Raw genomic sequence first — 23,432 nt, forward strand, 5'->3', positions numbered from 1 at the left:
TTGAGGAGCACAAATGGGATTTATAGCCAAATGATCCTGTAATCTAAGTCTGGTGTGGAGAAGAAGAGCAAAGCTGGTGTGGGAGGAGCAGTTTTAGATTGGCAGGAGACAAGGGATCCCAGAAGGCTTGAGGAAGATGCGAGCCAGCCAACAGTTTTTCATTCATGAAGATGCAATTCAGCTCTGACACTTGCTGTTTTTTTCGGGAGTAGCCCAGCTGACTGTGTGAATTCAACCAGTGTCACCGAGCGTTATGCACCCAACTATAGACACACTCATGAGTGCAAACTTGTGGGCTTGATCTGAACACAACAGGACACTGTTCAATTCAACTTTCCTAATGGGATTGGTCTGGGCGAGTATGAAGAGCGCTGTCAGAAGCTGGAAGCGGCGGTCAGTGTCTCGATAGGCGTTATAGAAGTGTTCATTCAGAAGGATGCTGGTGGGAAATGCCTGCAGACAGAGAGGATGAGATTTGTGGAAAGGCGCTGGAGCTTCTGTCTGACCTGTGCTCGAGAGGAGAGGTGCACAATGAAAACTGCTTGGAATTCACCTACTATTTTCGCGATCTCGGGAGACCGAGATATTCGGACTCTGGTAAGGACAGTGTTTAATTCTTGTTTGAAACATTTTGTTTTACCGTGCTGACGAGGTGTCGTGTGTCGTAACTAATCGAAACGCCGAAAATCACATTTAAACAGTCGCGTTCAGCTGCTTTTAAACTACATACGAATATTATACTGTCATGGTACTTAACAGTTACAGGTATTTTTTTCTGTCTCTTAAAAGTTATCAGGAAGATTTTCTGGCGACTTTTCGTGTTTAAAATATGCAATTTTTTGTTTAAATGTTCGGCTAATTAGCAGCTAGCATTGATGAAGTGTTTCTTGTCATTAAAGTAACCACACCCATTAGTTACATTAGGCTATATAAAGCAAACAGTAGCCTATTTATTAAGATTAAAAAGGCGTACTTTTGTTGTTGTCGTGCTCTTATTTACTAAGATTATTATTTGATTATTGTTATTTATGTCATTTTTGACTTATGCTTCGTTTAGTTTATTCAGTTTACTAGACTCTTTTTCTTAATATGTCTAACGTTACACTGGTTGTTAAAAACAGACAATGTATATAACTTATAACAAGGAATAAATGTTTTTTTATGCTTTGTTACTATATTTAATTACACACACACACACACACACACACACACATATATATACATATATATATATATATATATATATATATATATATATATATATATATATTATGTATGAATGTATGTATGCATGTATGTGTGTGTGTATATATATATATATATATATATATATATGTGTGTGTGTGTGTGTGTGTGTGTGTGTGTGTATGTGTATATATATGTATGTATAATATGTATATGTTCACTTTATGTATCTTTATATATGCATGTATGTATGTATATATATATATAGGCTATGTATGTAAACAACGTGTAAACATGTTTTTTTTCTAAAGTAAAGTTACATTTACATCATTATCTAATTACTGTACATAAGCTCATAAATGTATATAATTTTTGACAGGTTCTTTGATAAAATTACTAACATTTTTATGTTAACAATGGTATTTGGATTGTTTTTATACATTTTTTATTTAGACTACATTTTACATTATTCTTATTTATTTAGTTTTTGTTTGTTTGCTTTAGTTTTTATTCTCTATATTAATATATCTATTTTACTTCAAGACAACCACACACACACAGACACACACACAAAACAAGCCCTAATCATCAATCCCCACAGTCCAGCATTAATGACCTATTTCGAGCTGTCCTGTATTTTGCCATTTGGAAATGCAGCCTACATTCATTGAGATTTAATGCAGCAGCATGTCAGAGGCAGTGTAATTTTAGCAATAATATTCCTGCACGACCGACAGGAACATTAATACGTTTTTTTTGTTTTTTGTTTTGTATCTTTTTGCCATTCAGAAGTTAAATTAAGCACAACATTTTTACACAGGTATTCAGTGTTCCTGGAAGGCTTCACAGGAAACTTGTGAATCCACAAAACAACCTGTCATTGATGTCATAAATAGAGTTCTGCTTGATTCATTATATGGGCTAAACTAAACATTAGCTTCACTGAACCTTCATTCGTAGATCATGCTCTCCTCAGATCCTTTCGTCCTCATCCTCTGAGACAGAACGGTCGACGGGAAGCCATTAGGATTCCACCCCACCCTGCCACTCTGTACACTTTCTCCTTTGTGATACCCTGCATTGACATCCGTTAACACAAGGCCTTCAGACCCATGGGAGAATGATTCATACAAGTAATTTGGTCCCTCAAGATGGATTGTACAAGAATTTAATGAAAGGAAACATCTTGGTTCAGACATAGGAACCCAGTAAATTTACTCTTAGCCTGATGGGAGTTCACATGCTTCGCTGCAAAGTGCCTGTATGGTGGGAAGTCTTTTGTAATAGAACCCAAGGGAACCTGGCACTTTTGAGAGGTTAATAACACATCACTGTAATAGATGACTTATTGATGGCATGCAGTTCAGATGGCATGTTGTGGACGCATATTGACAGGTCTATGTGTAACTGACGGCCCAAACACAGGAAAGACAGTGTCTCATTCTTACACGGGAAAGTTTATAACACATCCATGAGCAATGCAACAATGATGGGCTATTGACTGTGAAGCTTGTGTACTATTATGTGAGTCATATTTATTCATAGCTACCCTCACCTATAGTTTCTACTACCGTTGACATCTGGACTGTCATAAAATTGTCTTCGATTGGTCAGCCTCTAAACACTTTTCTACCCTTGGGCAGAAAAAAACTTTGTATATTGCCGTTAAATTTGCGAACAGTCTCCCAGCTTCGATCTGATTGGCTAGTAGCTGCTAGCATCTGCACTCTGCCACCTGGATTCACAGAAGCAGAAATAAAAATAGACATTTGTGAGAGGTTGAGCTGGGTGAATATGGTCTTTCGAACTTACCTAAATGCCTTAGCATGCTTATCACGCGTATAAAGAATGATTAAATAGTGTTTTTGTGTTCATAAGTGAACAAATACCCAGATGTAAAAGGTGTCTGGATTTATGTTACACCTGCTAAAGCTCAAGCAGACACCTGCTTAAAAAGATGCATAACAACATGATCCCTGGGAATGTACTGTGTCTAGCTTATTAAAATGAACATGCAAATTTAGAGGCAGTTTTCGGGAAAATCTGGCTGTAATCAATTTTGACACCCTAAATCATGGTTTGCCTTCTCTAAGTGACCTGACCTTTTCTTGTAGACATTCAGGTGTGCTTACCTCAGCAGGTGGCTTCATGTTCCTCTGTTTCTTATGTAAAAGTGGGTTCATCTTTGCTCATAAGGACACAAAAAACTCGGAGGACGAAAAATGCAATCTCTTTTTTGTTTTTTTATTTTGTGGGAGCGGGAAAGTAATGGTAAACAAATTCGCTTTAAGCCTGTGTCATTAATCTTGTTTTGGATAAGTGAATAATGTGATGTCAGAGCTTAGAAATGAGTTTAGTGTCTTGTGGGATTGTGAAATCATTTTGAAACCATGAGACGCAATCTTTAGTTTCCATATTTGTAACCATTACAGATGCAACATGAAGATGTTTCCATAGAGATGCAGTGTTCTTTCTGAGTGCTTGTTGTTAGTGCCTTAAAATGAAGAAACATCCACAATGAGTCAACAACCTCAATTGTTTTTGATCTTTTTAAACTCCCTTTTATGGCAAGTCAGTTCACTCAGAGTCAGCGGCCATCTTGGAAACAAAACTTACAGTTATACAAGTATAGCTCACATTTGAATGGAGAAAGAGCGTAATCTATTAAAATGTTTGTCATTGCTACATTTAAACAGATATTTCACATTAGGAATGAATTGTGCTTTTTAGCTGAAATTACATAAAAAGGCTTGCATTTTTCAAGCTAGTCAGGCTAATGCACATACATGAATTGACAACGCTAATTGTTTTCATTTGTCTAACAAACATGTGATTGGCTGCTTTAACTGTTAGTCAGGGCATTGGCTGAGATCTTGAATGAATACTATGATTTCTTCAACTTTTTATGTTTTAAAGGTACACTATGTGACTTTGGCCCTCTAGCAGTTAAAAAACAAAACTGCATGCATTTTGTGGAAGAACATTGTTTTGGTTGTGCTTCGTCTTTGCGTGACTGTGTGGATGAATATTGTTATCCTACTGCTCATAAAACATTTACTACTAGGTTTAAGTGATATAACCAGTTTAGATGGAAAGGATCTCTAGCTGACTCACTTAAGACATTACTGTAGCTATACCCATTAATAAACACGGTACTTCCTTCAAAATAAATTCCAGCACAGCACTAAAACAACCGTAATGAAGTCAACTCAATGTTGCTTAGTCAATGTTGATTCGGGTTTTATTACGTGCTCTATCGTATCCCATTCTCTTTTTGACTCTCCTCTGTTCTGCGTTTTTTCAAAACCGGGTGATTCCAGGAGGTTTGAGATTTTGCATGCTCCATGTTTATCTTTCTTGCTCGTTGTGACAACTAACTTATGCCACTCACACACCATACACGCGGCGAACCTGGGCAATTTTTCTCTATTTACGGTTATGACGAGACATATATTCTCAATGAAAACCATCCCGCTATATCTAAAATGTCAACACTTATACTAAGCTTAAGCTTATACTGAGATTGTCTCTATAATCCTGTAAAGTAAAATAAATAAGAGGGATTCGGGCCGGAATTTTAGACTGGGCGTGACGTCATGCGCGTTCACGGCACGCTCACATAGCTATGTCTGGCAGGTTTGTGTATTCGCCGGCATTCTCCGTAGAAGATGGATTGTAAGAGACCTGCTTGTAGTTCATTTCAAACACCAACGCAAACTCCACGTAAGATAAAAAAAAAGAAAACTTTTGTCTAGTGAGCGTGCACATCTCTGGCTGCAGTTTCGTTTGCCGCCAGAGGTGGCATAGTTCTGCAAAAACTCAGAATCTTGCGCTATGCACCTTTAAACAGCATATAAATCAAAACTGCCTAATGTTACCGAATGAAATGTCAACCCAGGATGGATTCGATCTTGTCGAATGCATGAAACTGGAATAAAACAAAAAGTTTTTTTGTTTTGTTTAAAAGCAGAGGGTCTGTTCTTTCTTTTGATTTATTGCATGTTTAGATATTCATAAATCCATGAAACTTTTTTGAAAATGATCAAAAATGTTGCCTCTGGCTGGCAACTTTTTTCAAAAACGCTGGTGGGGAAAGAGTTAATTTTGAACAAAAAAAGTTACATAGTGCACCTTTAAATATTTTTAGTCATCTTCAGAATGGCGGTCACTACAAAAACATGTAATAATCAGTAACAAAATCTCACATTTGCTTCATTAGACAGGAGTCACTTCTTTGAGGCATCCCAGGATGTTTATGTTGTGAATTATATAAGTAAATTATATTATATTATAAGTAAATTTCAACAGCACTTTTTCACCGCATTACTTTTTCATCATCTCAGTATTTCTGTTTATTTGGATAAATCTGATTTGCTTAGATTTAGCATTGAAACATGCTCTGATATTTACAGTACACTTAGAAATCTACATTGCATGATCTTCATTTTCAGTTCAGATTTAAGCTTGGTGTCCTTTTTAGCTTACTTTTGGAGTCCCCCACTGAAACAATATGCATGAAATGTTATCGCACTGAATATGTGTCCCAGTGAGGCTGCTAGTCAGAGCATGTTCTCTGTTGCATCATTTATTCATAATGTGTGTCCATATCGTAACTAAGGACACGGTGACTGTAGAGAATGTTATTTTATTTTATATTTTAGCCAACATGCTCTCATGGAAATTCACAACCTGCTGTATTTTACGTTTTGCTGAATTGTTGGCTAATTCGAATAAATTATATATGATCAGAAACCCAGCCTTGGTGAGAAAAAGTGTCGCAAATGCAACGTAATGCATTACTGTTCATAAAAAAGTATTTTTTAGGGAGTAACGCAGTGTTGTAACGCATAACTTTTAAAAGGTAACACTTTATTCTACAGTGTCAGTGTTACATATGTTACATGCAACTAACCCTCAACCAAACCCTAATCTTATAGTAAGTACATGTAGTTGCTTATTATTACTCAGTACTTAAATATATAATTACACTGTAACAATGTCACAATGTTTCCAAATCAAAATGGCCCTCTAATTGTGACGTTTCATGCAGACAGGGATATTGTTGTATCGGAAGTGTGCTGGATGTCATGCACATGGTTTAGTCCACTGTTACGCAAATGAAGCCTGTGGTTAAAGGTCCCGTTGCATGCGATTCCATGTTTCAAACTTTAGTTAGTGTGTAATGTTGCTGTTAGAGCATAAATAATATCTGTAAAATTATAAAGCTCAAAGTTCAATGCCAAGCGAGATATTTTATTTAACAGAAGTTGACTACAAAAAACGGCTCGATTGGACTACACCCCTCTACATCCTGCATTAGTGACATCACCAGAACCGTTTCTTGACTAACCTCCGCCCACAGGAATGCTCCCTCAACTCTACTGGTTACTTGCGCACTTCTTATAACTTAGCCTACTGTGTTTACTCAGCTCTTACGGTGATTTTCTGAAGTAAAACTGACGCTTCATCTTTTGTGTGATGTACAATAAACTTTATTAAACTCATCAGTACATGTTTGATCATCATTCAGACAGCAGACTTGTAGGTTATTAATAAATAATGGATACATAGCCTACAAGCAGATGACAAATACGTTATAATGACCGTAATTAAACTACTAAACCATACCTGTTTCATCTCTATACAGCAATCTGACTCTGTAGGCATTATTGTCCGACTCGAAATGAACGCCGTTACTGAGAGTTTCTGATATTATCATCATTCCGTGAGATGAATTTTTCCTGACAGACTGAGCACGAGCTCATGAAGCTCCGCCCCCTGTGCCGTCCAGCAGCAGCTCATTTGCATTTAAAGGGGACACACTGAAACAGGTCGTTTTTCTGAGCCCCAAAAAATGTCAATTTAAACATGCTGTAAAAAATGATCTGTTGGGTATTTTGAGCTCAAACTTCACATACACACTCTGGGGACATCAGAGACTTATTTTACATCTTGTGAAAAGGGGCATAGAACGGGACCTTTAATTTACTGTGTCATTGGAATCCCACAGAGTCTATTAAAGTCTGTGGAACAGTGCTGAATGCTAATAATACTGATTACACCTTGACAGCATTACAAAAGGAAGAAATGATTAATCCATTCAATTTATGATTTCCCAGTATGAAGCCTGCAGGAGGATCTGTTTTGTCAAATGATATGTGCTCGCTTTTAATGAGCACTCATGAAATTTCAGAACAGCCAAATCAAGAAAATCAAATCAAAGTACTTGATATTTTAGCGCAATGCTATTTTCTCATGATTTATGGAAAGTGTAACTACTTATTATAAAAAAGGAATGACCAAAGATGTATTATATAAATTCTTCACTTTTATAAGCCTCAAATCATTAAAAAAAACTATTATTTTAAAAGTTCATAATACAACACTTGAGCTGTTGAAGTTTTAATGTAATTTTTTCCACAAAAAAAGAAGATTCTGCCATGATTTAAACACCTTCATGTTGTTCCAAACTTGTTTGATTTTCTGCAGAACACAAAAGATGTTTAGCAGAATGTTCACACTGATCTTTTCCATACAGTGAAAGTGAATGGTGGCTTTTATGGTACTTTTTTGTGTTTTTTTGCCATTTTTGGAGCCCTTGATCATTTAATTATATGCAAAAGCACCATTAATATCCTGCCTAACATCTCCTTTTGTGCTCTAGAAATGCATGTTTGGAATGACACGAGGGTGAGTAAATAATGACAGAATTACACCATTTTTGACATCAAGTGCAACCTAAGTCTTCCTGTCTCAGGTATGATAACCTATAAAAGTAGTCTGAACATATATATTTTTACCCCATACAGGGAGAAAAGATTGGAGTGGACAGAATAGTAAGCAGGAGGCAGGGTGGTCTGAAAGGGATTCATTCAGTCCACACTAAAAGCATCTCTGCCTGGGTGGCCTAATTCAGAGAAACCATCTCAAGAGAGAGAAAGAAAGAAAGAAAGAGATAGGGAAGGAGTTAGGAGTGGATCTTATATGTATCTATTACTGTGCAATCAGCAGTTAAGAGTTAAGGTTCAAGTCTAATCCAGATATTAGATGTCTTTTGCAAAATATCTCAATATCTGCATCACAGAAAAGGTTTTGTAAAGTTTTCAGCTTTTATTTTGAAGGTCTGTTTGGACACAAACCTGAATAACTTTAAAGCCTTTATAAAATACTTGAATTATTTGTGAAAATTCACTTTACTGTTCTAAGGATGCGTCATAAACAATTCAGCTCGCCTGTTGAGTCCATTTGTAATGCCTGATCAAACAAAAACATATAAGTTGCATAAATCATATAGTTGAAGGGTAAAGGCTAAGTTAGCAGGCTAATCAGCTAGCAGAACTAATCAAGTCATTTTGAAATTCTTAATTTCTCTTAATGATTCTGTTAATGAAATTTATGTTAATTAGCTTAAGACTATAGGCCCCTTCAAACTAAGAATGATAACTATATTAGCGTTCACACCACGTTCTGTTTATTATAAGAACGCACTGCAGTTTTGTCGCCTGCCGCTTTAAATGCTACAGCACTTCTGATTGGCTGTCGATGTTTTTATCGTTCATCAGCTGGAAAAAAAGTTTTGAACGTTTTTCTAGTGATAACGTTGTGTTTTCATTACAGTTGTGGTGTGGAATTTCCTTAGTCGCATAGAATTAGAATGATTATTAAAACTTTATAGTTATAGTTATCTTCAAGGTGGAGGATGACCAACTTTCTCTCTTGGTCTTTGCTCCAGATGTGTCTGTGAGCCTGTTGTCCCTTTTGGTGACCACATGTGGCCTGGCGCTGTTTGCCGTCTCCCTGTTCGTGTCATGGAAGTTGTTTTGGGTGCCGTACCGAGATCGCTTCTGGCCCGGCCTAAAGGACCAGCAGGGCGAGCAGAAGCCGGTCCTGGCCGAGGTGGAGGGCATGGAGCGGGAATACAGCGAGGACTTCGAGAAGGATCCCATCGGCCCAACGGTGCTCCCAGAGTCAGCCATGAAGATCAGCCACACGTCCCCGGACATCCAGCTGGAGACCCAGTCTAAGGCAAAGGAGCTCAACCACATCCATGTAGCTCGCGTACAGCGACAAGTCACCGAACCGACCTCATCTGTCAGGTGAGTCATGTGTTCCTGACTTCATCAGGCATAATCACTCAGCCACCATTGATATTCATTTAGCAATTCCCAGTTGGCATTTGTCAGACAGTGTGAGCCTCTGTGACCTTCAGCTTTAATTAAAGTTCTTTTCAGTCTCGTTATTTAGATGTCTAGCATAGTGGTGACCAACAGAAATCCGCCCCCCTTTTTCTCTCACTTCAGGCACAACTCCATCCGGAGACAGATGAACGTCTCCAATCACGATTTCAACATGGCCCAGTTCCAGAGACAGGAGTCCATAACAGGTCCGGGCTTGGGGAGCATCAAGCCTGAGCTCTACAAGCAGAGGTCAGTGGATGCGGATGACGTCAGGCGAGCGGACAGCTGCGGACGCCTGCACTTCATCATCAAATACGACTGCGACTTGGAGCAGCTCATCGTGAAGATCCACAAGGCCCAAGACCTACCTGCCAAGGACTTTACGGGAACGTCCGACCCGTACGTGAAGATCTACCTGTTGCCAGAACGCAAAACCAAGCATCAAACCAAGGTCCACCGCAAGACTCTGAACCCCATCTTCGACGAGGTTTTCCTGTTTCCTGTGGAGTACGCCGAGCTTCCAACGCGCAAGCTCCATTTCAGCGTCTACGACTTCGACCGTTTCTCGCGTCACGACGTCATTGGCCAAGTGGTGGTGGACAACTTCCTGGATCTACCTGACTTTCCACAGGAAACCAAGCTCTGCAGGGATATCCTTTATGTTAGTGCGGTAAGTCTTCCACACTGTATGCTATTTATGTCAATATTACTCCTGAATTTGCCCTTAAACATTGTGTGTTCGGTCCTCTCAAGTGATGTTCCTGTGGCAGAATCTCTAAATAGTGAGAAAAGTAACATTCATGAGAGGAAAGAAAGGCTGTTTCATCACCTGGCTTGTGTGAGGTGTTGGTTGAATTAGCTGGCGTATGCAGTGCTGCGACTCTGTGGAGGCTTCAAGTGTGTGACTCAACAAGGTTTTATCCAGGTACGGGAGGCTGCTATTGGAAATCTATGCTGGGAATTTGTACATTGATGATAGTGTCAGTTTAAATTAAACCAAACACAAGAACACTTTGTGTGCGTTTCCCTTGATTTCAGTAATTATAATCATTTTCTATATGTATATATTTTCTCTATATATTTTGTAGTTTATAATTAGTGAAATCAAGGAAAAAACGTTATATTAAAGTTTAGTTAGTAAGATTTAAAAAAAAAAAATACTTTTATTCAGCAAGGATGCATTTTTAAATTATTAAAGATTTTCTTTTTGAATATATGCTGTTCTATTGAACTTTCTATTCATCAAAGAATCCTTGGGGAAAAAACAGTTTCCACAATATATTCCACAAAAATAATGTGACACTGAAGAGTAATGGTGCTGAAAATTCAGCTTTGCATCACAGGAATAAATTACTTTTTATGAATTTGAATTATTAACAAATTGTTAAACAATATTAATGTTTTCACTATATTTTTTTAATAAAAAAAATCATCATTGAAGAGCATTAGAGAATTCTTTCAAAAACATTAAATCATCTCTCTCTCTCTCTCTCTCTCTCTCTATCTCTCTCTCTCTCTCTCTCTCTCTCTCTCTCTCTCTCCAGATTATATTAATGTAAAAAAAAATCCATTATTTATAAAATCAGATTAAGCGTCACACAAATGTGTTGCAATGTGCTAAAATCTCTGACAGATTTGAACACTACTGTACTTTTGGCAAGATTATATTGGTGTTAACAGTTCATTTTAACACCATGAAATATGAATGGAATTGGAAATGGTATTATTAGTCCATTTGTAACCGTTGTGAAGTAAATGCAGTTAATGGTCATACTGAAAGAACAAGTGAAAATATTTGAGGATAGTTTTCTCTCTCCTCCGATCACTTTCATGCTTCAGAGGGAGCAACATAAAAATATACTTTGAGAATTGTGAATATTTCATAAGCACACATGGCACACGTAGGGGTGACCTATATTTGAAATAGCTGGAGAGTTTGCTCTGACATGAATATACGGTGGTTTCAGGTTTATTGTTTTAATTTGAAGGAGCGCAGGATAGATGTCCGATGGGGTGAAATTGGTCCGTCTCATAAGTGGACCTGTGCCAGTTGTCTGGGAGAATTGCCCTCAGCCAATAAAGAAACACTGAGGTTTTTGTGTGCAGGCGGTATGACATACTGTACTTAAAGGAATAGTTCACTCTCTTATAATATTTTGAAACCTGTTTGGCGGATGACTCTCGCAAAAAAAAAAATCTTTTACAATTGGTTTTGAAGCCTTACCTGTAATTTTACATTTTAAATAATCAAAATATTCTCAGCTGTTTGGTGGTGCTGTGCTAAAATACAGGACAAACTGCATTCTGTAGGGATTTAATGTGGATCTCAATTCTGTTCCCTTAAATGAAGTATGGAATGGATTGTATTAAATGGGATGGTTGGATAATCATACTTTCTATTTGAATATTATCCATGCTATAAATGAGTATTCATCATTGTTGACATGTTTATTTTAGTCTAGCAGCAATTTCATGTATTTCACTGGATCTAGAGGTTAGTGTCTAAGGGATAGAGAGCATCACAGGCTGTTTCAGTGCATATAAGTGGGCCATACCTCTAGGGATCGCCTCTTGGTGGAACACAATCCACACGTGCCATCAATGCATGAATCATTTTTGGAGGCTTGATTGTATATCTAACATAACTTATGTAATACTATGGTGTAAGACTTTACATTTCGATAACGTTTGATAACTGTATGTTGATGACTTCAGTGCCACTTAAACAATTATACAGTTGTTTTCTGGTGTTTGGTCGTCATTTGCACACATTCATAAAGCAATTATTTTAAGACGAGTGAATTGCCATTGCAGCCCATTTTGCTTCTGTAATCTGACATATTTCTGATTGCAACAAGATATTTAATTGGAAAAAAAGAAAGAATCTTAACCAAGGATAGTTTCAATGGTGAAAAGTGGGTGTTAAACACAGTATTGGAGCAAATTTTAATGCGAGTTTGCTAAAACAATGGCTAAATAGTTTAGTTAAACAATAGCTAAGTCAATTCAGAGCAGCATTGCCAAGTCTGCGGTTTTCCCGCAATGTTGGGCTATTTTTACACTGTTGTTGTTTAGCCCGCAGTTTGAAGCGAACACCCCTGGGATACTAAATTTTACCCCCTGGAAAACGATTTTTTAGTTTTGGCCTTGATTGGCTGGGTTTTAAATAACAATCAGGCTGGTTTCGTTATGCAAACCTGGCAACCATGATTCAGAGGATTACATAAGCACAGTTCGTGTTTTGAGAAAGTAAATAGGGTCAATCTTTTTATTTTAAGTTGACTTTAAAAGTGGAAATCAGTCTTTTCCCCAACTAATAGAGCTGCAGGACTGACATCAAAACCCGGAAGATTAATTCACCAGTTCCCTCAAGATTTCCCTATTGGTTTTTATGATGGGGGTTAAAACACAAATTGACGATATTTGGATGTTTTGAAAACGTCCAAGTATCGTCAACATATGCTTACCACAGATCTTATTTTACACATAAATGTAAAAACCATTAGGAAAATCTCTGGCGAATTATTCTTTCGGGTTTTGACGTAGGCCTAATCTCTGCAGCACTCTATAAAGGTAAATCATGTTTACGCAAGCACTTGTTGATCTTATTGGATAAAGCCGTCTGTGATTAATAAAGGCAAAAATAAATAAATATATAAAAAAATATAAAATTTGTACCATTTATCTTACTGCTCTCTCTATCTGATTGAATCAGGTTAATTTCTATATAATTGGCATCGATCAGTGTAGCACAGATGTCAGAGTGCTCTCTACCTTCATGCTAACTCTGTATTACTTTAGGGATTCTGAGTAACTTGTTAAAAATGCATGAGAGTTCCAGCAGCACAGGCGGTCTTAGATTGAAATGAAATACAATCCACCATACACGATCATGACATGCGGATACAACTATCCGAATATCACCTCTGAAAAAAAGCAACTTTAACCTTTCAGTTTTTTTTTTTTTTTTTGCAAGCCATTTGCATTTCAATCTGAATGAATGATTATGTTTGCTCAGATCTATTCAAGGTGTAATTCGGCTCTGCCTATAAATAAAACACCAGCTAGTTAATGTACGAAAAGGCCAATCCATTCCACCCAGCTGGAGAGAGAAAGATTGACGCATCTCTAATCCGGAAGAGTAAATAGGTCGATCAGCAGGATTTAGTGCCATTGAATCTCCCGTCAGGATTCACCTCTAACCATGAGACATTTACCTCGGATTGCGACTGAAATGACACTTTTTGTAAACTTGAAACGAAGGCTTTAATCCAGCAGTTCTTGGCTTGGGAATGATTGTGACACGAGATAGTTGCTTGTTTCACATTAGTGTACTTGATGCCACATGGTTTTCAGCATCATTACTCCAGCCTTCAGTGTCACATGATCCTTCAGAAATCATTCTAATGTGCTGATTTGCTGCTCAGGAATCATGTCTTGTTATCATTGTTAAAAAAAGTAGTGCTACATAATATTTTTGTGGAAACAGTGCTATCGTTTCAGCATTCTTTGAATAGAAAGTTCAAAAGAACAGCATTTATTTAAAATAGAAATATTTTTGTTGTAAATTACTTTACTGTCACTTTGGATCAATTTAATGTGTCCCCAAACTTATTTATGATGAAAAGTAGCCTTTAAAGTTAATGTAATCTACAGGGTGGGCCATTTATATGGATACACCGTAATAACATGGGAATGGTTGGTGATATTAAAGTCCTGTTTGTGGCACATTAGTATATGTGAGGGGGCAAACTCCTCAAGATGGGTGGTGACCATGGTGGCCATTTAGAAGTCGGCCATCTTGGATACAACTTTTGTTTTTTCAATAGGAAGAGGGCCATGTGACACATCAAACTTATTGGTAATGTCACAAGAAAAACAATGGTGTGCTTGGTTTCAACGTAACTTTATTCGTTCATGAGTTATTTACAAGTTTCTGACCACTTGTGGTCACAAAATGTGTTCAATGTGCTGCCCATTGTGTTGGATTGTCAATGCAACCCTGTTCTCACACACTGAATGGCCCCCAAGGTCTCCCGATCTGACCCCCTTAGACTTTTATCTTTGGGGTCATCTGAAGGCAATTGTCTATGGTGTGAAGATACGAGATGTGCAGCACCTGAAACTACGGATACTGGATGCCTGTGCTGGCATTTCTCCTGCGGTGTTGCTATCAGTGTGTGAAGAGTGGGAGAACAGGGTTGCATTGACAATCCAACACAATGGGCAGCACATTGAACACATTTTATAAGTGGTCAGAAACTTGTAAATAACTCATGAACGAATAAAGTTACGTTGAAATCAAGCACACCATTGTTTTTCTTGTGACATTACCAATAAGTTTGATGTGTCACATGGTCCTCTTCCTATTGAAAAAACAAAAGTTGTATCCAAGATGGCCGACTTCTAAATTGCCACCATGGTCACCACCCATCTTGAGGAGTTTGCCCCCTCACATATACTAATGTGCCACAAACAGGACTTTAATATCACCAACCATTCCCATGTTATTACGGTGTATCCATATAAATGGCCCACCCTGTACATCATAATCCCATACCACCATTCTACAGCAAGCAATACAACAATCTGACTGAGGTGGAGAGGGTTGTAACAAAGCAAACCCTTATTTTCTTGTTTGTTTGTAAGCATAGACATGAAAGACAGGGGTATTTCAGCAGACATTTTGAAATAGTCGGCACTCGGCAGTCAATGAAGCCATTCACAGATAATATAAAGCTTTATGGCAGTTGAAAGAGAAAGACTACTGTAGGTCTGCATGTAGTAACAGACATCAGGAAAAATTGACAAATTTATGTGCGTTTTTAGGTTAGATACTTTGCTGACAACACTATATGTAACTGTATAAAGGCAATTGTGAGATACAGTTGTAAAAATGAAATTAAGGGACAACTGTGAGAAATAAAGTCGCAATTATGAAAATTAGTTGCAGCTGTTATTAAGATATAGAGACACAATTACAAGAAGTCTCAATTTTGAGATATGAAGGCACAATTGTGAGACATAAAGTTGCAATTAAGGGGAATAAAGTTGTCATTTTGAGACACAAATGAACAATTCTGAGATATAAAGATTCAATTAGGAAAATTAAAGTTGTAATATCTAGATGTAAAATTCACAAGCGTAAGACATACAGTTTACAAAGCTGTCATTTTGAGACAAAAGAACAATTTTGAGATATAAGGAGAAATAAATAATGATAATGAGAAATAAATAATGAAATAGCCCTCTCTGAGTTGAATTCATATGAAATTATAAGGTTTTGTGCCAGTGCTGAGTACAGATTTACTTTCTGCATGTGGTCTTGTCACAAAATGGAAAATCTGTGATTAAGCAAATGTTAACAAGCCTCTTCACTTTGCCCTGACTTTCATCAATGTGTTCATTACGTTCTTTCTTTGTAATGTGGCGAGCAGCCCTTGTTAATAAGCCTTTGAATGAGTGGGGGTGGGTGGGATTGGAGATGGAGAATCACACTAGATAGACTCTCTTCAAGCCATATTCAACCTCTTCGCAACTGCACTATAATTTCATTCACAGTTCGCAAGTGACCATAATTTTACCGCTGACTTGATTTAAGTGCTTATGAGAGCAGAGGCGTCTGTTATCCTATAGTCTACAGATGGAAGGGCGTAATTCAATTACCTCGCCGGAGAGGAATTGGTTTCACGAGGTCCAACCCTTATGTCTCTCACACACAAAAAGTGGGTGTGTTCTGAGCATTAATAGCCGGTTGTCCCACGCCCCTTTCCACCACATCCCGCCCACTTTACCATGACACGTCAGGGACAGAAACACTACAAACTTAAGTACAATAAAAGGGACAGTTAGATTAACCGTCTTATTTTGCTATTTTACTATGATATTTTTACTGTTTGGCTACAAGAAAATCAATTGCATTGCATTATTTACTCACCATCATGTTCTTTTAAAAAAAAAATGTTTAATATCCTTTATTTATTCACTTATTATTTATTTACTTTCCATTTAGAATATTTAAAAAATCCTTGAAGCAACACTGCAGAAGATATTACGAGCTGTTTTCAGAGAATATATTAAAAATATAGATAAATATTAGGAAATATATAAATTAGATTAATATGTATTAGTGTACATTGTGCTGCTTCTCAAGTAAATTTATTTAGTTTTAAGGATTTTTTGATTTTTTTTTCTTGTTTTCCAGTAAAAATCAAGACTTTTTTTATGCAGTGTATCTTAGTATAAATTTACATTTAAATTGTCATTAATTTTATCTCCGCTGTAGTGCTCCAAAACTCATTCACAAAAATGCATGTTCAAAGATGCGTCACACCAGGTTTGACATCATTGACACCATATTTCAATATGAGCATATGTTTATTTGAATACAAGCACAAATGACATTTGAAATCTACATTGGAGAGCAAGATTTTTCTATGGCTTCATATGTTTTTTTGTTTATCACTGTTTAATCTTGAAAAAATAGCAGCATAAACATTCTTTAAAATGTCTTCTTTTGTGTTTCACGGAAGAAACTAAGTCTTAGAGGTTTGGAACAACATGATGATGACTTTTTAGTGAACGAATCCTTTAAACACAAGCCTCTAGCATTTAATGTCTTAATTTTGTGAGCTGCTTGCTTTAAAGGACAAAGCATTTGTCTTTATAATGAAGCAACGAGGATTTGGCTTGATGAGGAGAATCCAATTTAGGATTTAATTTGCAACAAGAGTCAACCTCTCTTACCTCTCTCTTAATGAAGGCTGTGCATCGAATGGATGAGACGAAGGCAATAAGAAGAAACATTACCTTACTCCCTTACCCATACTCCCTTTCCTAGACACTAATTATTATGTGCAAAGAACAACAAACACAAACTGCCTACATTACATCAAACCCACAGGCCATCACATTTATTGATTTTTCTGCATACTTGGCTGTCACGAGGGATATCATCCAGTTTTATTTAAATAAAATTGCCAAAAAACAAAACAAAACAAAAACAGCACAGTTACAATACACAATTGTACACTTGAAAAAAATGAGCTGGAGTTACTGATTAATTGACTATAAAATATATGTTAACACTTTATTTTAGTGTCCTTGTGTTACATGTACTTAACATAGTAATAACAGTAGATTAAGCATAATTACATACAACTAACCCTCAAACAAATCCTAATCCTACCCTAACCCTATAGTAAGTACATGTAGTTGCTTAATATTACCCAGTACTTAAATATATAATTACACTGTAACAATGACACCTTAAAATAAAGTGTAACCAAATATATACACTACTGTTCAAAAGTGTAGGGTAAGTCTCTTATGCTCACCAAGGCTGCATTTATTTGATCGAAAATACAGTAAAAACTGTAATATTGTGAAATATTATTACAATTTAAAATAACTGTTTTCTATTTCAATATATTGTAAAATTACATTTATTTTTTTATGGAAAGGCTGAATTTTCAGTCTTCAGTGTCACATGATCCTTCAGAAATCATTCTGATTTGCTGCGCAAGAAACATTTCTTATTATTATCAATGTTGAAAACAGTCGTTCTGCTTCATATGTTTGTGGAAACTGGACACTTTTTTTTTCAGATCAATAGAAAGTTCGAAATTTGAAATAGAATTTTAACATGTAACATTATAATTATCTTTATCCTCACTTTTAAACAAAATATAATGCCTTCTTGCTAAATAAAATGAATGAACCAAAACTTTCAAATGGTAGATTTTATTTCTTCTGATGAATGCAAAACAATATATGTTCAAAAAAAACTTATTTGACAAAACAAAAAGTTATTTGGACCCAAGTAAAAACCTTCTTTTGTGTTCTGCAGAAGAAAGAAAGTCATCATACAGGTTTGGAACGACATGAGGGAGAGTAAATAAGAACGGAATTAAAATTCTTTAGGTGGACTGTCCATTTAAATAAGCCCACGTTGTTAGGAAAGGTTGTGCTTGCCACTTTTGGTGATAAAGACAGACTGACCTCAAGTCTGACGGTAACCTGATCCTTTACCAATGCTTGAATCCATGTTCCAAAGGCAATTAAAGGTGATAGAGTAGTAGTTTTGACTGTGGAACTGCTTTTGAGTCTGATCTCTGTGAGGCAGTAAAACACCATCCAGTTCCAGTTCATCCCTGTAGAGCATTAATGAACACGACTCTCATCGTAGCCGACAGGACCGGACGTAGTGCTGCGACCTGGCCAGATAATGAGCCAATCTCTGCCGCCTGCCTCCATGACCTTTCTGCTTCACCGTAATAGATGGAGCCTCCTACTGTGCGAGAAGCCCGAGGGCTGTGAACTGCTCCGAGTGGGACTGATCTATCTTAACAGACCCTCTGAGCTCCTCAAATACACACAATCACAGATGATTAGATTTGTCAGGAAGCCTTAGAAGCCCAATGAGGTGTGCTGACCACTCATGCAGTTTCCTTTACAGTGCCCAAAGTCACTTCCAGAAAGGCAGGAAGTCCATGACCAGCATGCACTAGGCATAAACCCATTAGCTAAATCAGTGGATAACATCCTTGAAATAAGTCTCCAGTGTTTAGAGTAGAGTCTAAGTCAAGTGTAAAGCCTTTTAGATGGGGTCTGTCAAATTTCAAGAATTTGAGGTTGAGTCTAAGTCAAGTCTCAGGTGTTTAGGGTAATTTAGTCCAAGTTAAGTATCTATCTCTCTTTTTTTTTTTTTTTACTTTACTTTTAAAAACCTTGTTGAAGAGCAATCCGTGTCATATTTGGAGTCCAAAGTCTAAAGTCAACTTATTTATCACAGTGTTTTCCCATGTGATTAATAAGACTTCATTTCAGATCATCTTGAATTAAGTTTATTTTTCTTACCCCACTGTTACTGTCTTTATTGATTTATAAAATTTGTTTTGAAACAGTGAAAAAATATATAGATTTGCCAACGTCAAAGATATATTCTATAAAGCAAGTCTTAAAATCTAAATTTACTGTTCAAAAGTGTAGGGTCGCTACAATTTTTTTAAATGTTTTTGAAAGAAGTCTCTTATGCTCACCAAGGATGTATTTATTTGATCAAAAATACAGTAAAAAACTGTAATATTGGTAAATATTATAATTTAAAATAACTGTATGTGATTTGTCATCACAGGAATGAATTACATTTTAAATTGTAAAGCTGAATGTTCAGACTTAAGTGTCACACGATCCTTCAGAAATCATTCTAATACGCTCTAAACATTTATTATTATTATCAATGTTGAAAACAGTTGTGCCGCTTAATATTTTTGTGGACACTGCAATACATTTAGATCAAGGATTCTTTGATGAATAGAAAGTTGAAAATGATAGCATTTATTTGATATATAAATATTTTGTAGCATTATAAAGGCTTTTACTGTCACTTCTGATCAACTTAATGCTTCCTTGCTGAAAAAAGTATTAATTTGTAGTGACCTGAAACGATATATATATATATTGCTAAGCAAAACAAAGTTTCTCTTCTAATGCCCACTGATGGGCCTCATGCAACTTTGAGATCATTCTCTTGAATCCTTTGAGGGTAGAAAGATATGAGAGACTAAGTAATGTTAAGAGTTCTTACATGCTCTCAGCAACATTACACACCCATCTGATCCCAGTGCAGAGCGTGTCCATTAACATAGATCAGTTAATAATTGACAGCACGTGAAAGTTCTGGTTGCTGTGGGATCCGCCAGTGCTTGGCTGCTGTGTGCATTAAAGGCCCATTTGGGTTCTGCACACTCTTTGATTCATTACTAATGTATGTCCGTCGTCTTCTCTTCCGTCCTGTTGTGTCATTGCATTAACGCGCTGAAATGAGCCACAGAGCTGCATGTATACATAGAACTACATTACCTAGATCACAGGTTATTTCACGATTGTGCTCTGGGGTAATGCATTTAACCCTAGTTTGCTCCGAGGGGTTTGTCCAAGCAGCTGGTTAGCGTACTCTATCAGTGTCCAGTGACCATTCACAAGTTTATTCTGATGAAATTCCTTTTTAAATAATATATACATTCATCAGCCACTTTATTAGGTACATCTGTTCAACTGCTCGTTAATGCAAATATCTAATCAGCCAATCACGTGGCAGCAGCTCGATGCACTTAGACATGGTAAAGATGATCTGCTGAAGTTCAAACTGAGCATCAGAATGTGTAAAGGTGATTTAAGTGACTTTGAACGTGGTATAGTTGTTGGTGCCAGACGTGCTGGTCTGAGTATTTCAGAAACTGATGATCTACTGGGATTTTCACGCACAAACAGCTACTGGTGGTGTAATGGTGTGTTTGATGTTTTCTTGGCACACTTTGGGCCCCTTAGTACCAATTGAGCATCGTTTAAACACCAAAACCTACCTGAGTATTGTTACTGACCATGTCTTTATGACCACAGTGTGCACATCTTCTGATGGATACTTATAGCAGGATAACTCACCATGTCACAAAGATCACATCATCTCAAACTGGTTTCTTGAACATGACAATGCGTTTACTAAACGCTAATGATCTCCACAGTCACCAGATTTCAATCCAATAGAGCACCTTTGGCATGTGGTGGGACGGGAGATTCTCATCATGGATGTGCAGACGACAAATCTGCAGCAACTGTGTGATGTTATCATGTTAATATGGACTAAAATCTCTGAGGAATGTCTCCAGCACCCTGTTCAATCTATACCACGAACAATTAAAGCAGTTCTGAAGGCACTAGCAAGGTTTAAATAATAAGTGTCTGGTGATCTATATTGTTGGCTCCCACTACACTGAGGCTTATTTTGATGAGATGTTTTTATGGATCGCATTTTTAGTTCATTATACGAACGACTCTAATTTTAAAAAAAGGTGCAAAATGTGTCTATTTTCAGATGTGATAATTAGGCAGCAGGTTTCTGCTCGCTGTTATGAGTGCATGGCAAAGTGGAAGAACAGGATTCCCGTGAGGTGAAATGCTTCTGTTCCCATACATATTTTACCAATTTATTGAGTCCTTACTGTATGTCAGACAAACGTAATAATGTGTTTTATTTCTTAAAGTGGTTATATTGTATGCAGTTTAATAGATTGTATGCTCATTTAATGATTCTTGCCCCAAAAACTGTTGTAATTTAGCTGTACTTGACAGTTTTCTACCCTCTTTCTGACCTTTTGAAATGAGCAGGCTGTCGTTGCATGTGTAATGAGTCGCAGTGTTTACTTGCAGGTTTGCTGTGGGGTCCAACACGACTGGCACTGCTTCATTCTTCAATAACTGCGTCTTTGCCAAGCATGAATTACATTGACACTTTCAACAAACAATATGTGCCTTTCAGCTTTGTGTTTGAAGAAACTCGCAATCCTAAATATTAAAGTGAGTTGTAAAGGCACGTTCACACCAAGGACGATAACTTAGCATGCACACCGAACGTTAACACTTGTTTATTGTAAGCTAGCGCTGCAGGTTTGACGTCTGCCGCTTTAAAAGCTTGAACTCTTTCAAGTCTGGTGGATTCTGATTGGCTATTAATGTTTTTATTGTTCGTCAGCTGAAAAAAAATGTATTCTGAAAGTGATTCCTACACAATATCGTTTCTCTGTGCCATTATCATTATAGTTGTGATGTGGACTCTGCTCTTCTTTAATATTTTGAAAGATTTTTAGAACTATATCTCTATCATTAGCCGTTATAGTTATCGTCCTTAGTGTTAACGGGCCTTAAAGGGATAGTTCACTTTGAAATTAATTTTTGATATGTTTTATGTTACCTCAAGGGCATCCAAGATGTAGGTGTCTTTGTTTCCGCAGTAGTTTCAATTTGGATATTTTTAGGTCAAACCGTTCTTGTCTGTCAGTCATATAATGCAGGTCGATGGTCACTGTCTCAAAACACAAGCACAGAGTCCAAATTAAAACAATTCCCCATCGTCCAAATTAAACAATTCCCCATCGTAAGTACACATGGCCTAAGACACGAAACGAGCGGTTTGTGTGAGAAAACGAACAGTATTTATATCGTTGTTATCTCTTGAAAACAGCACACGTCCAAATGATCTGACGGCGCGGGCGGGTATAGATATATAAATAGATGTCGCCTTGGCTACGGTTTCGTTCCAATAAACTGCAGTAGCCAAGGCGACATCTATGTACATATCTATACCCGCCCGCGCCGTCAGATCATTTGGAGATCAGATCATAAATACTGTTCGTTTTCTCACACAAACCGCTCGTTTCGTGTCTTAGGCCATCAATGTGTACTTACGATGGGGAATTGTTTAATTTGGACGATGGGGAATTGTTTTAATTTGGACTTTGTGCATGCTCTTTGAGACAGTGACCGTAGACCTGCATGAAATGACTGACAGACAAGAACGGTTTGACCTAAAAATATCCAAATTGAAACTACTGCGGAAAAAAAGACACCTACATCTTGGATGCCCTTGAGGTAAGCTAAAACATACCAAAATTTATTTTCAAAGTGAACTATCCCTTTAACTCCACAAATAAACTTCAAATCATGCTGGTTGTTGAGAAAAGGTGTGCTATTGCTTTTCTAAGCAAGGAAAGAAACATGTTTTCCATGGTATGATCCCTAAGTGTGTTTAAAAAGCAATTTCTGTCCATGTTGTGTCCAAGAAAGAGTTATATATAACACTGTACACTGCTATGGAATGACAGTTACAATGACCAGAAGCTTTGTAAATGTAGTTTGATTTGCACTAAATCAGATCATATGATTCTTTCCGTTAATGTATGCTGTTTCTTTATTGCTGTGTCTCTTCTAGGATAATGTGGATCTGGGAGATCTGATGTTTTCTCTTTGTTACTTGCCAACTGCCGGCCGATTGACAATAACGATAATTAAAGCCAGAAATCTTAAAGCCATGGACATCACAGGAGCGTCTGGTAGGCTCCTCAACATCCTCGCCTCTACATGACTAATTGTCTCTGCTGTAATGATTTTTTGGTGCCATCATGACATGTTAAAACAAAGCCGTCCTGGGCTCTCTAAAAGAGCATTGATTTAATCGACTAAACACTTGAGAATGTGGCAGGAGATTTTACATACACAAGTAGTGCTAAGTGG

General features: G+C 37.1%; 1 protein-coding gene across 1 annotated transcript in view; it reads left to right on the forward strand.

Moving 5' to 3' along the window:
- Nucleotides 1-335: 335 nt before the first annotated feature.
- The window catches only part of syt9b (synaptotagmin IXb), a 28,036-nt gene continuing 4,939 nt past the window's right edge, over nt 336-23,432 (forward strand). The window contains exons 1-4 of the mRNA XM_081355924.1: nt 336-597; nt 8,918-9,281; nt 9,486-10,032; nt 23,131-23,251. Of these exons, the coding sequence (XP_081212050.1) occupies nt 450-597; nt 8,918-9,281; nt 9,486-10,032; nt 23,131-23,251 (1,180 nt within the window). The 5' untranslated portion in view covers nt 336-449. The remainder of the gene's footprint in view (nt 598-8,917; nt 9,282-9,485; nt 10,033-23,130; nt 23,252-23,432) is intronic.

This window comes from Scardinius erythrophthalmus (genome assembly GCF_964197995.2).
Source record: "Scardinius erythrophthalmus genome assembly, chromosome: 24".
In the NCBI taxonomy this organism is placed as follows: Eukaryota; Metazoa; Chordata; class Actinopteri; order Cypriniformes; family Leuciscidae; genus Scardinius; species Scardinius erythrophthalmus.